The 14,734-nt window shown below is 47.2% G+C and overlaps 2 protein-coding genes across 3 annotated transcripts; one reads left to right on the top strand and one right to left on the bottom strand.

The window, feature by feature from the left end:
* Positions 1-1,629: 1,629 nt before the first annotated feature.
* On the bottom strand, positions 1,630-10,766 carry PMM2 (phosphomannomutase 2). Of its 2 annotated transcripts, XM_083712023.1 has the most exons (8): positions 10,632-10,766; positions 10,076-10,187; positions 8,656-8,732; positions 7,664-7,755; positions 6,215-6,314; positions 4,452-4,527; positions 3,648-3,763; positions 1,630-2,627 (listed from the first exon to the last, which is right to left on the bottom strand). In XM_083712023.1, the coding sequence occupies exons 1-8, from the start codon at positions 10,701-10,703 to the stop codon at positions 2,523-2,525; spliced, it is 750 nt and encodes a 249-aa protein (XP_083568149.1). In that variant the 5' UTR covers positions 10,704-10,766; the 3' UTR covers positions 1,630-2,522. The 2 variants fall into 2 exon arrangements, with proteins under 2 accessions (XP_083568149.1, XP_083568150.1); XM_083712024.1 differs by lacking the exons at positions 10,076-10,187; positions 10,632-10,766 and adding an exon at positions 9,933-10,059.
* Positions 10,767-10,832: 66 nt separating this feature from the next.
* TMEM186 (transmembrane protein 186) lies at positions 10,833-13,795 on the top strand. The gene is made up of 2 exons (XM_083712025.1): positions 10,833-11,521; positions 12,840-13,795. Exons 1-2 carry the CDS (start codon positions 11,519-11,521, stop codon positions 13,557-13,559), a joined length of 723 nt encoding a protein of 240 aa, XP_083568151.1. The 5' UTR covers positions 10,833-11,518; the 3' UTR covers positions 13,560-13,795.
* The last annotated feature ends 939 nt before the right edge of the window (positions 13,796-14,734 follow it).

Consider the following 14,734-nt stretch of genomic DNA (forward strand, 5'->3'; position numbering starts at 1 on the left):
CCATGAGCTTCATTCAGGTAGTCGTGTGTCTGTAGGATCATGGTTGAAGATGGGAGGTGGCACGTTCACTGCGTTAAATAATACATATTGATTTTAATTGTTTTAATTGCTTCCTGGATTGTATTTTATTGTCTTACAGCTTGAATGCCACATCATTCAAACTGTAAGACAATAAAATACAATATGTAAGGAATAAAAAAGCAATAAAAATATAATTAAAAACCATGCAGCACAGTGCAAATTGCAATTGCTGCAACAGGCAGGAAAGTAATTAGGTGTCAACTAAGATCCTAATGTTTAGTCGGAATCTCCTTACAGTTTGAATCCCCACCCTCTGGAGAAAACAAGCTTGTTCCATATGACAGCCCTTCAGATATTTGAAGATGGCTAATATACCACCTCTCAGTCTTCTCTTCTGGAGGCTAAACATACCCAACTCCCACAATCGCTTTTATTACCACTTGGTTTCCTGACCCATGAGCACCTCAGTTGCCCTCCTCTGCACACCTTCCAGCTTGTCAATGTCCTCCTTTACCTGTGGCACCCAAAACTGTGGACATGGGACCCCAGGTGGCAGAATAGAGTGGTACTATTATTTCCCTTGATCTGGACACTATACGTCTGTTGATGCAGCCTAGAATAGCGTTAATCTCCCCCTCCCCCTGCTGCATCACACAACTGTTCTGAAGAAATGGTCTCGGGTGTGAGTAAGCTCACTGATTTGCAACGTCTCCTCTAAGTGGTGTTTAAAAGTGGTAGCCATGATCAGTTGCTGAATGATTTCCCCTTCTGCATTCTGTTTTACACCAGTGCTTGACTCCTGCTCAACTGGATATGCATTCCATTGAATAGCTGGATTTTTAAAAATTTTTAAAGAAACCAGTTGTGGAAGTTCAATGCCCCCCTCTTCCTTCTGCTCCTGGAATTTCCATAAAAGGGAATTGCAGTGCATTTTTAAACTTTGTTACAGAGACTATGCTGGCTTGAATTTGGACATTTCAGCTATTCATTTCCTGCTCTGACACTAATATGATTGAATCTGGCCATGGTTTTTTGTTTTTTGCACTAAACCGTCTGAAAATCTGTGGCAAGGGTGGTGGTGTTTTTTTGTTTTTAGAAAAACGAGTTCTGTAATTGGGATAAATTATGCAAATACATTTAATTTGCGTAACTGCTTGTGGTTTTGAGAAATCAGCGATGCTGACCATACCGAGCTGGGTGTAACAATGGCTTTACTTAATATAAAAGACAATTGTACCTTGGAAGTCGAACGGAATCCATTCCGGAAGTCCATTCAACTTCCAAAATGTTCTGAAACCAAAGCACGGCTTCTGATTGGCTGCAGGAAGCTCCTGCAGCCAATCGGAAGCCCCGTCAGATGTTCGGCTTCCCAAAAAACATCCGAAAACCAGAACAGTTACTTCTGGGTTTCGATTGTTCAGGAGCCGAAACGTACGAGACTAAGGCGTTCGACAACCAAGGTACGACTGTACTTCTCAAGAACAGGTTCAAATATCCCCAGCCAGGCAAATCCAGTGTGCTGATGACAGAAAGGCAATTGGGTGTTATTGATATATATGAGAGGGTTTTCTTTCTGGGAGTGAGGGAGATATCTGGAGAAACAAAACGTTATTCCCTGTTCATAAGAATTTTAATGTGGCAGTCCAACTTGAAGTATGAGCTTTTAACAGAAATTGCATGGCAGGATTAGCAACTGCACCATATTCCAAAAAGCCAGTTGTGAGGTATTAGTGGGAATCTCCCATCCCTTTGCATTCCAGTACATTAAATTCCAAACATACCCTACTGAGACAACAAATTCTGAAACAAACCAGAGAACCCTTGAAACAGCAGCAAATGGTGGGTGGTGGATGAAAGATGGGCTCCTGTGCCAGAATTTTACCTCTACCCTAAAACCACACTCCAGCTGCCTGTTTCAATAAGTCACTGGGACAAGCAAAGCCTTTCTGGACGTTGTGATCTACCTGCAAGGCTTCCACCGTGAGGCCTGTTTTTCAGAGCTACTCAGCAATCAGAAAAATGAAAGTGGGGACAGAACAGTGTTGGCAGAAGAAGCCATCCATACACGTTGCTTGGAAGAGATCCTGGTGTGTGTCTAGGAATTTGGTCTGGAAGGCGGGGCAGGAATTGCCTTTGACATTTCTGTTATGGCAGAACTTTTCAATCTCTAGGAAATCAGCCTGAAAGGCAAGCTATGATCATGCAAAACAGAAACTGCGCACAACATGAAAAGCAATCATTCATTTAACAGGACTGACAATTTCCCCTATTTTTAAAATAGCTGCCGTGGAGGGACGCAGCTAACTTCTATTTGCCTCATAATTGCCGCTTTCTGGACAAACAGCAGCTTCGGGGGGGGGGGGGGGAGATAGAAGAGTTAAATCCTTCCCCCAACCTCCTGCACACCACAGTCTTGATCCTGATCTTCACCCCAAGGCAGTTATTCTACAAATTTTGGTCCTGAAGTTAACCTGCTCCCTTTTCGCACAAAATAAGCGCTTCTAGTTGAAGAATAACTCTTCACATATCTGTTTTGTCTGCTCGGGCGACGTGACGCTGTGGCCGATGGTTCTGGAGTCCGTGTAAATTTCATAGTCATTCCCACCCTGTGAATAAGACACACACACACACACAAATCACACTTTGGAGTTTTCAGTCTCACTGGAGAGCTACCCCACACCCAGAACTTCATAGAGGTTGCTAAAGAACCTGCTGTGAGGCCTCAGGTGAGCATAACTGTGGAGCTATAGCAGCTTTCACCAACTACTAGGTGCTCTCCAGATATTTTTGACTGCAACTCCTATCAGTCCCAGCCCGCACGGCCAATTTGCACTACAACTCCCATTAGCCCCAGCCAACACAGCTGTATTATTTAATTTCTCTGGGGCTACGAAGGAGAGACTACTTTTGGAAGGAAAAGGTGGAGCGTAGGTAGAAACCCTGCTATTCTTGCCTTCTGCATAGTGCGATGGAGATGAGAACTTCAAAGATGGGAGCTACAAAGATGGGGAACTATGTGCTGCTCTGTGTACTGCTGACCAGAGGGGGCAGTTTCCCTGAAAACTGGGTCTAGGTGAAATTGTTAAAAGGGGTTGGGGGCAGAAAATGGACAAAATATTTGCAAAACAGTCGTACCTTGGAAGCCAAATGTAATCCGCTCTGGAAGTCTGTTTGACTTCCAAAACATTTTATAACTAAGGCGCGGCTTCCGATTGGCTGCAGGAGCTTCCTGCACACAATTGGAAGCCGTGGAAGTCCTGTCGGGCATTTGGCTTCCAAAGAACGTTCACAAACTGGAACACTCACTTCCGGGTTTGCGACGTTCGGAAGCCAAAACATTCGACTCGCAAGGCGTTTGGCTTGCAAGGTACGACTGTAGTTATCTATCTGGGATGGAGAACCTGTGGCCCTCCAGATTTTAGCCGGACTGTGTCTCATCGTTCCTGACCATTGGCCAGGGTGGTTGGGAGTTCAGCAATGTCTGGAGGGCCATAGAGACTACTCCTTCCTGATCTATATATCAATTTCACGCGGGTAGCACATGAATTTCTATTGCAATTCCACAAGGAATCCTTATCCCGAAAGTGTATTTGAAACTTCTTGGCACGTTCCAGTCTAGCACTTACTGGCATTGTCTTGTCTCCGAAGAAATAAATTGTTTTGAAGCTGTCTTGGGAAACAATTCCTAAACAGTATCGCTTATCCCAACCATCTGGAAACACATCAAAACTGATCTGGCCCCCTGGTTGGAGAGAGGTTACAAAAAGTTAGAACAGCAGCAGCACGTTTTGTACAGTGTAAAGTAAAAATGACCTAGAAGGTTTACTGAGCAGGAAGGACCTTGGAAGATGCTATCTCACCGCTGGAGTTTCTGGGTCAGTCTCAAGGGCAGCCCCACGTAGAGCGAGTTACAATAATCCAGTCTGGAGGTGACCGTCGCGTGGATCACAGTGGCTAGGTCAGGGCGAGTCTTGTCCCAGTAACATGCCGAAAATATATTTTACCTGTGCTCCTGGATTGACGAATATGTCAGTAGTAATTCAGGTGTTTCTCTAGGCTTGTTCACACATTACACTGAACACAGGTCTAAGCATTTGTGTGAAAGAGTGTACACTTGCTGAGTAGTACAACTCAACTTTTGCAAGCATACAAGCTGTACCCTTGTTGAACGTTTCATGCAAATAACTGTAGAAGTACGCAGGTACACAGACTGTACGCTTGCTGAATGTAATGTGTGGACACCCTTATCCCAAGCCTATGTTTTGTTTTTATTTCCAGTGCCTCTGAAAACCTAGTGGCAAATGTTTCTCCCTTTCCTTTTCCCAGTCGTGTAATACAAGGCGAGGGCAACACCTGAATAGCCAGACTCATCCTTGTGCTTTGGCACAAACAAAAATGATTTAGGGGAGTGATATTTCATGTTTAAATACCTATGGAGAATGTGAGGCCTTTTCCTGCAAAGTCTCGTCGTAAATCAGCGACAAATTTATCTCTTATATGCTCCCTCTGTTCAGAAAAACAAAACGGGGAAGAGCGTTGATGAGAACGTGGATTCTGCTATACAATGATTTTCAAAGCTTTCTAGCATTGGGGGGACCTGAGTCTGCTACAGAGACCCTGAGTATCTGACAGAAGATTGTACAAACATGAGAAGAGCCCTTGCCAATGGTCAATGGCCCCCTCCAGCCCAGCATCCTATTCTCACAGTGGTCGGTCAGGGAAGCCTGTAAGCAGGACCTGAGTTCAACGGCACTCTTCTTGTGATTCAGAGCAATTGGTATTTAGAGGCATACAGCTTGCGACATCACAGGCAGATCATAGATCCTGTGGAAAGTGACAGAGTTGTGCAAGATTCTGAGATGCTTTCCGGTGTACACATTCTAGTTCATGCAGACATGCTGAGACACTCCAGAAGCTTGCTCCTCTGTTGCTGTGTGTTTGGGGGATTTTTGTCAGCTCTTCTGGATCTTCTCATCAAGAAACACCCCGAAAACACAATGGAAAACTACAGTACTTTATCCCACCCAGGAATGACGGCATTAGAAGTCAAGGACTTGGTAAAACTGGCTTCATGCATCCACTTACGCCACAACATATTTGATTCATCTTTAAAATGCAACAAGACTCACGCAGCAAACCTCTGGAAGATAAAAGCTGAATGTCTTTACGGTTATTCAAGGTTCACAGCTCAGTGACAGATCACCTGCTTTGTATGAGGAAGGTCCCAGTTTCTCAATCCCCAGCACTTCCAGGCAGGGTTGAGAGACATCCGTGCCCAGAGAACCACTGCCGGTTAGTATGGACAATGCTGAGCTGCATGGACCAATGCTCTGACTCAATGTAAGGCAGTTTCCTATGCTCCTATGTTGTGCCATGCATTTATAGCATTAATTCTCAACCACTTCAGAGTCATAACCTGGTGATCACAATGCTTTTTCACTTCTGTGCCAGAATCTTAGAGTAGATCTACACTAAGATGATGCCTGCCAGATGCTGATGGACTACAAATCCCATCATCCCTGACCGCAATGGCTTTGATGATGCAGGATTTGGAATTCAACATCTGAAGGGTGTCGCATTGGCCAACCCTCATTCCTATAGTCTCTCACGGGTGGCGCTGTGGTCTAAACCACTGAGCCTCTTGGGCTTGCTGATCGGAAGGTTGGTGGTTCGAATCCCCACAACGGGTGAGCTTCCGTTGCTCTGTCCCAGCTCCTGCCAACCTAGCAGTTCAAAAGCATGCCAGTGCAAGTAGATAAATAGGTACTGCTGTGGCGGGAAGGTAAACGGCGTTTCCGTGCGCTCTGGCACTTGTCACGGTCTTCTGTGCGCCCGTAGCAGTTTAGTCATGCTGGCCACATGACCTGGAAAGCTGTCTGTGGACAAACGCCGGTACCGCAACCCCATAGTCACCTTTGACTGGACTTAACCGTCCAGGGGTTCTTACCTTTACCTACAGTCTCTACTTGGCGATGCCAGGGATTTAATACGGAACCTTCTGCATGCAGAGCAGATGCTCTCCCCCTGAGCTGCAGCCTTTCCCCATGCAGATGTAGGCCTTTGGCCATAGAACCAGAGCACCCAAAGGGCCTGGCTGTGTGCCACTGACGATGGTCAAGGGGACGTGAAGCTTCAACATAAAGGGGACTTGCTAACAAAATGTTACGACGGCATGGGGAAAAAGTGCACTTGCCTTATCAAGCTCATAGAATTCAATCCGCTCCTTCTGGCTGCAGTTTCTGCCCACGGGAGAGATGTTCAGCATCCCATTTCGGAATTCAATGAAAGTGCCCCTAGGAAGAGACACGGTGTGATGTTACTGCCTCAGACTTAGGCTAGTAAACAAAGCTCTTTGGACCAGCGTCTAGGAGGGAGGTCAGTTACGGGGCATCACAGCAGTATTTTTTAGGACGCAAGCCCACCCGTTGTAGTGAAGGAGGAAGATACGTGGGAGAAAAACAGAAAATGCATTTTCAGAGGTCAATGACATGTCAAAAATGGGGAAGAGAGTACAGTCATACCTTGGTTTTCAAACAGCTTAGTTCTCAAACGTTTTGGCTCCCAAACACTGCAAACCTGGAAGTGACTGTTCCAGTTTGCAAACTATTTTTGTAAGCCGAATGTCTGACAGGGCTTCCGATTGGCTGCAGGAGCTTCCGTTCGACTTCCAAGGTACAACTGTAGTTCAATATGGCTACTATTTGAAAAACAAAACTTGAAAGTTTCTTCAGCTGGTTTTGGAGAGTTACAAAGTCTGTCTGTATTACATTTGCTCAGCAGCTTCGCTGAATTCAATGGACTTACTCCCAGGTAAGGGAGGAGTGGATTGTAACCTGAAGCAGAAGTCTGATGTGTGACTAAGGCCTGGTAATACTGTATTTTTCGTCCCATAGGACACACCTAGTTTTTTGGGGGGAAATAAAGGAAATTTCCCCCCCTTTATTTCCCCCCCAAAACCAGGTCGGGGAACAGCGGTATGACGGCGCTGCGCCTCCCAGCTGTCCCCCGAGCTTGTGGGGCTGGCCGATGTCTGCCTGGCGCGCAGGGCGCTCTGCTTCAGGGCGGCCTGGGTGCCGGGCGGCAGGCTGCTATCCGCAGCCTCGGGAGCCCTGCGGGAACTCCCGTGGGCTCCCCAGGCTTGCTGATAGCTTCCTGAAGCCTGGAGAGCAAGAGGGGTCAGTGCGCACCGACCCCCTCGCTCTCCCAAGTTTCAGCGAAAGCCTGTATTCGCCCCATAGAATGCACACAGATTTCCCCTTTATTTTTGGAGGGGGAAAAGTGTGTCCTATAGGGCGAAAAATACGGTATATGGTGGCTCAAAACTGTCCATATAAAGAGCCTTGGCATTTTTTAAATAAGATGATTTCCTTGACACCTTAATGGTTTGTTTGACCACTGATAGCCAATGTTGTTCTTTTAATGAGATTTTTGTGGTAACCCTCAAATAAAAAACTTAAAAGGGTTGTAGGCATCTAAATTCTGCTCAGAGTACATTAGATATGTCAATTACTTTCAGTGGGCCTATAACAAGTATGACTAAGGTTGGATAAGAGCCGGCAATTCTGCCACCTCTATTTTGTGGGGAGGTGTTTAATGGGCCTCGATCTGACTCAGGCCACGGAAGGAAGCTGGAACCACCCACCTCTTCCTCGGCAGTTTAAGTTTTGCAATGTAACTCAGGCAATAGTTGATCAAGTCTTGAAGAAGCTCTTCGCCCATTTGGCCTTGAATGCTCTACATGGAAAGCAGAACAGGAAGCGATTAGGTATGTAGACCGGAAAAAGGGTTTTCCAAAGGGGAGTCTGTCTCCACAAAGAAGTATACAAAAGAATAAGAAGATGGGCTTCAGTTCCACAATTACCAGGGGGGGGGGGCGGCGACTTGGCTCAGTGGCAGAGCAGCTGCTTGGCATGCAGAAGGTCGCAGGCTCAATCCCCTGGAAACCTCCAGGCAGGGCTTGGGCTTGGCAAGACTCCTGCCTGACCTGAAACTCTGAAGAGCCCTGCCAGTCAGTGTTTTCCAAACTTAGGTCTCCAGCTCTTGTTGGACTTAACTCCCATCACCCCTAGCTACCAGGACCAGTGGTCAGGGATGGTGGGAGTTGTAGTCCCAGGTTTTGGAAAACCTGGCATAGACAATACTGAGCTAGATGGACCAAATCAGTAGAAGGCAGCTTCCTGTGTTGTTAATCGCAGGAGTCTCTGTGTTCGTTCCAAGCCCCACTCTCAAAGGCCCAGACAGTTGGTCTTCAGGGCTGCTTTCTGAAGAGGTAGAATTCCCCACAAGGTGATCTTAACATACCATTTTCACGTGGCAATGCAAAGACAGCCTTGCTGGATGGCATTGAGAGTCCACGAGCCCTGCTCCAATGAAACTCCTCCAGTAATTGGCATTCGTTGTTTTGATGTCTCTGAGCATGAACAAGGAGCTATCAATCCCTCTACTACTAAACTTTGGTGTGTGCCAAAGAATTGTACTCATAACAAGGCCAATGAAAAATAAGAGAGCAGTGTCAGTGCACTTGGGAAAACCATTATTTTTCAAGAAGCTGGAGCACCTCCCAGCCCCCATTTTTGAGTAAAGGGAGGGAGGGAATTATCCACCTTCTTAGCTAATCACAAGTCGCAAACTCACCTGTTTACTCAAGAGGTTCCCATCTTTGTATGCCACGAGACCATTTTCCGGGAAGACGTAGTCAAACTTTTCAATCACTAAGAAGAACAAATGTTAAAGAACAGCATCATCAGAGACATTTTAGGCACCTCTTGTAACAAGACCCTCCCCAATATTGGGGGTAGGTTGGCCTCAATTTAGTCATAATTGTAGCCCCTGCACTTTGGAACACCCTGCTCATTGATGTCAGGCCTTTGCTGTATTATTTTTGGTACCTGCTCTATATGATAGCGAATACTGAGCAGTGATTCCAATGTAATGCACAAACATGGGAGTGTGTGTAATGTAATTAGGACACAACGATGCAGAGATGGCTTGTGGGGTCCGTCATTCTTGTGGGGTGCAACAAGTCCCAGATTTCTTTCTCACATATCCCCCCAAACCCCTTGTATCTTCCTGGATACAAGAATGAAATATTACATCTTAACACCTGCAACGACATGAATTTAACATCCCTTCCCTGTTGGGTAAGCAGCAACCAACTCACAGGTTTGGGGAAGGACCATGGGTTAGTGATAGAGCATCTGCTTTGCATGCAGAAGGTCCCAGGACTCTCCAGGGAAGGGGCCCCTGCCTGAAACTCTGGAGAGGCACTGCCGGTCAGTGTGGACAGTACTGAGCTGGATGGGCTAGTGGTCAGACTTAGAATAAGCCAGCTTCTTATGCTACCAACAGTGTTTACACCATCCAAACATGGAATTGCTATTAAGCTACCAGGCTAGCAACTTGCAGGCAGGTCTTATGCTCCATGATTTTGTCTAAAGCCAAGCTTTCATTCACAAGGATACCCAGCCTGAACCCCTTTCAGCCTAACTAAGAGCAGTTTACACACGGCTGAAAATGGAGAGCATTGCCAGATGGCAAGTCCTTGGCCATGCTTGGTTTATGAGCACAAATAATATGTGAGGAAAGTTGCTTCAGAGTAAATTAGTTTGATCAGGCAGGGTGCCAAGTGAAGAGGAAATCCGTGATGCTTATAACCACCAGCACTTTCCCGTTCAACCAGGAGTGGGGAACCTCAGACTCAGGGGCTGCCTGTGGCCCCCCAGCACTCGCTATGTGGCCCTCGGACTCTTTCCCCAGTTCAGGTACTTTTGCCTAGCTAGAATGTGTCCTTGAAAACTGTGGTCTTAATTGCCTGGATGAAGAAGAGAGTGTGTCCGTGCAGAAATACAGATTGTTGTATGATTGCACTGTTGGCTACTGTTCAAAGGTCAAAGTCATGTTGTTCCACCCACCTTTTGTCTCTAGCCCTGCCTTCCGCTGAAATGTGGCCCCTGGAAAGTTGTCCATGAAGGAATGCGGCCCTTAGGCTGATAAAAAGTCCCCTATCCTGTACTCAAGCAATTTCTTTCTCAATTTCCTTGTGCTCTATTCATACCATCGTCTCCCAGTTGCTCTTGAATCTTTTCGAAGTCTGAGCCGCCCACAACTCCGACCTTCACCTTCTTCCGCAAGGCCTGCAGAAAATCTGCCATATCTGGGGTGACTTTCTAGATCCACAGAGAAGAGACGGATCAGCGTTATATTTGTTGCTGTGATTCATTATGAATTTATAAGCTGCTTAATAAGCTCCCAAATTAACAAGCTGCATTCTGGAAACCAGTAGCTGAATATGTTGAACTTCTAACAAGGAACAGTAGATAATTACAATGAATGCTGCTGCTGCTGCAGCAGAAATTTGCCTTCTAATTTGGATCCTTTTACTACATATTGTATTTTAATATTAATATACCAATGGCGAAATAATAATTTCATAAATTATAAGAGCAAAAAGCAAGGTTTGCGTTTTCATTTTTCATTGTTACTTATTTTAGCTATGAAAAGCCCCGCACTGCACCTCCCACTTTTCCTCCAGCTGTTCCTAAACGGAGGGGTTAAAAGCCCTCTGCACATGCCCAGAGGCATGCTCAAGAGTGGAGTCCCCAGGCTCCCACCTGGCGAGGCGCGGTCAGGGTGCCGTCCACGTCGAAGAGGCAAAGCGTCCGCCCGCGGCCCACCTCCTCCATGGCCACTCGAGTGTCACCCGCCGCCGCTGCCTGCCCGAGCGATGAGGTGGCCGGCTGAGAGGCGCTTCGCTTCCTTCTGGGTTCGCAGTTAGGAAGACTACAACTCCCAGCACGCCGCACAGAGGGCGGGTTGACGTCTACGCATGCGCTTCCCCGGCATGCCCTGCGGAAGACTGAAAAGGGAGCCTAGAGTAGAGTACAGTAGCCGATAAACACTTTAGGTTACTATTCGACTGTTACAATATGCGGGGCAAAAGCCTCACTTCCACACTCGGAAAAATATCTATCTATCTATCTATCTATCTATCTATCTATCTATCTATCTATCTATCTATCTATCTATCATCTATCTATCTATCTATCTATCTATCTGATATTATACGTAATAAATAATAACATTAACAATATATATGTATATATTCCAGGGAGGAAATTGCATTATATTTTTTCTAACAGCATGCTAAACAATATATAATATTGGGGCGGGGAAAAATGGGATAATATATCATAGTTTCTAAAATATGCGAGGAGCAAGTGAGAGAACAAAACAGCAAGCGCCCGCCCCAGCCACCCAGGGTCTAAACTAGGAACCCGGAAGTTCCACGTGTCTACAGTGCCCTGTGTTACTCTACCTCTCCACAGGGCGAGGAGCCAGGCACTACAATTCCCGGCATGCCACGCAGCAGCTGACATAGCCCACGTGCATTTTCCCCAGCAGGCAGCGGGCCGCCCAAGCGGTGTCTGCATCTGAAGGCGAGTCAAAGGGGTTCGTGGTGTAAGAAGTGCCCCATTCAGGAGCTGCTGCAGCTGCCCTCATGGTAAAGCGGTGCTGTGGATTCCCCTTCGGGTTGCTTCCCAAATGGCAAGCAAATAGCTTTGCAGAGGAGCAGAGCTGGGTGGAAACTGGTCTGTGGTGTTGGGGGTGCATCAGGCAGCGTGGTGTGGTGGTTAGAGCAAGGTCAGCCAACGTGACGCTCTTCAGACCTTGCTGGACTACAACTCGCATCCCTCTGGCTGGGGCTCATAGGAGTGCAAAAAAGAGAGGAAAAAGACAACTGCCATGGAGGGCACTGTGCTGGCAGCTCCTAGCTTAGAGTGTCACACTAGGTTCTGGGAGACCTGGGTTCAAATGCCCACTCAGCTACTGGGTACCCCTGAACCACTGTCTACCTGAACAGGGTTGTTCTGGGAATAAAAGTGGAGAGGGGGAGAACCAGCTATGGCACTTTGAATTCCTTGGGGGAATAGGGGAGATATAAATGTAATAATAAGACAAATAAACGAAAGTGTGGAGGAGTATGGGACTTTGTCCACTCTGATAAAGTGTAATTAGTGTTAAATATGGGTAGTTTCAAACAGGCCAGCTTCAAACCATCAGCGAGCTGATGCGAAAGCCTCTGAACACTTGACACTGGGGTGGGGGGGAGAGAGTCTGGTGCACAAGAACTGGAGACTTATTGTGGTTTGTCCCTGCTTATTTCTATCATGCTAAACTATGGTTTGATGTGACCATGCTGAACAGGACCTTTGGGTTCAGACCCTTTCTGCAAGTGGAATCTATGAGCAGAGAATGAACCATTTGCTACAGGTAGCTTGTGCAAGCAAATCAAGCCCCATGTGGTCCTGAGGGATGCAGAAAGCACCCCAGAAAAACTGGCCAGCCTGGCTTGGGGTGAGGGGGGGATGTTTCTCTGAGCTCTCAGAATAAATCAATCAGTGTAAATAATAAAGTTGTCCTGAGCGAAAAGTTAGCGGCTGCATGCATCTGATGGTGACAGGTCCAGCTACCCCACATGTTATAATCTCTTGAGGGATAGGGAAACTCAGGCCCAGGTGAGCGGTTGGGAGGAAATATGGCCTTTCTGCCTGGCCTTTGGGACTCCCACAATCCACACCCCTCTCCAGCCTTGCTTCACAGCTTCCTTGAATGTTCATGGCTGGTTGGGATCCCTGTTACCCTCTTGCTTGCGTGATTGAAGAATAGAGATGTGTGTGAGTGTACGTTGGTAAAATTTACACCTGTTGTTCCACCCATGTTTGCATGTTGCCCCTAGGTGCCCCCCCCAGAAGAGAAGGTGGCCCTTGGTGTGAGAAACAAATTCCACCCCAGTGATATCTCATGGAACTGTCTTTCAGGCCAGGATCCTCACCGCTTGCGTTGACCTGCCCTTCCTTGCACCCTGTGGAAGGTGTCTGCGAAACCAAGTTCCTCTGCGATGGCAGAAGGGCTTCCCAGCCTCCACCCGTCACTTTGGCGTGCTTACGGTTCTCAAACCCTGCAGTCAGCAAGCTCCTGGCAGCCAGCCGGCACGACCCAGATGGCTGGGCACCTTGGCCCCTTCTCAACGCGCCCTGGAGCAGAGGCCCAACTTGGAAAGCACCCATCAGTATAAGCTGATTTACAGGTTTCCGTGGATCAAGTACTGCCGAATCCTTTCAAGGCTGAAGCTGCTGCAGACAGGCCTGACCATCTTGGTTCTCCCGCCGATCTGGGTCCTTTATTGGCAGAACCAAGTTCCTCTGGCACAGTGCCTTTACTGTACAGGCCTTGCTTGCTTTGCTGCTGCGATGCTCTATGGCATGAGCTTCTTCCTCCGGCGCATCATTGGCATGATGTACCTGAGCGAAGACGGCACCCTGTTGAAAGTGGCTCACTTGACCTTCTGGGGGAGGAGGAGGGACATCTACTGCCCGGTCGCCACCGTGATGACTCCGGGGGACATTGGCGAAGACCCCAACGAGCTGTTGCTACCACTCAGGCGGTACGACCGAGATAACGTCCTGTATTTTAGTCTGCGCTATGGGCAGGTTGTGGACAAGGAGGCATTTGCCAAAGTATTTGGAGGGCTTGGGTGACCTCGGGAGCAAGCGGGAGCCTTGGGATCATTCCTTGTTAATTTGTAATATTTTGCGGTCACCATGTTGGTTTGCTTCTAGTGGCGCTGGTCGGCCAATGGCAACACTTCCAGCAGTGCAAAAGGGAAGCAATTTTGGATGATTCTCACACCCCACCGTAGATGCTACTTCTTCAGAGTGATGGGGGAATCCTCTGGATTTATTAACTAAATAAATCTAATTATTTTTTGGAAAGTTGCATGCTCGCTATGCATTCGGACTCTTCTTCAGATCAGATATAATCAATTTTGGGGCGATGTTTCCCGAGATCGAGGAGCAGGTTTTCGTCTGTTTGGATACATTTGGATTTTGAATCAGGATGCAGGATTAGGCCCCAATCCAACCAGAGTGAGCTCTGGCCAGTTCTCAACAAAAGCCACCAGCTGTGAATAGTTCTGTGGAGAGCATGAATGTACATATGTGCCAGACAGAGAGACTCACTCACATCCAACAGAGAGTAGAGGTTGAATTTCTAGTCCCAAGCTCTTGCATTACTACATACTCACATGAACTGCACGCCCTGTCGGGCCCTCTGGGCTTTCCTTCCTTTTGTACTTGCCTTGAGTGTTTTTGCCCCAGTCGCATGCTTCCTTGAACTCTGATCATGGCATTTCGTTAGGTAAAGGTAAAGGGACCCCTTGACAATTAGGTCCAGTCATGGCCGACTCTGGGGTTGCGGTGCTCATCTCGCTTTATTGGCCGAGGGAGCGGCGTACCACTTCCGGGTCATGTGGCTAGCATGACTAAGCCGCTTCTGGTGAACCAGAGCAGCGCACGGAAACGCCGTTTACCTTCCTGCCGGAGTGATACCTATTTATCTACTTGCAGTTTGACGTGCTTTTGAACTGCTAGGTTGGCAGGAGCAGGGACTGAGCAACGGGAACTCACGCTGTCACGAGGATTCGAACCGCCAACCTTCTGATCGGCAAGCCCAAGAGGCTCAGTGGTTTAGACCATAGCACCACTCGCGTCCCTTCGTTAGTTACGATAGGTGTGTATTAAAAAACCTTGCCCTATGAGGTTAACCTTTACATTCATTGTTCTGCCCACTTAATAATAATAATAATAATAATAATAATAATAATAATAATAATTTTTATTTATAAGAACATAAGAGGAGTTCTGCTGGATCAAGG

The sequence above is a fragment of the Podarcis gaigeae genome, assembly GCF_964106915.1.
Source record: "Podarcis gaigeae genome assembly, chromosome: 14".
NCBI lineage: Eukaryota > Metazoa > Chordata > Lepidosauria > Squamata > Lacertidae > Podarcis > Podarcis gaigeae.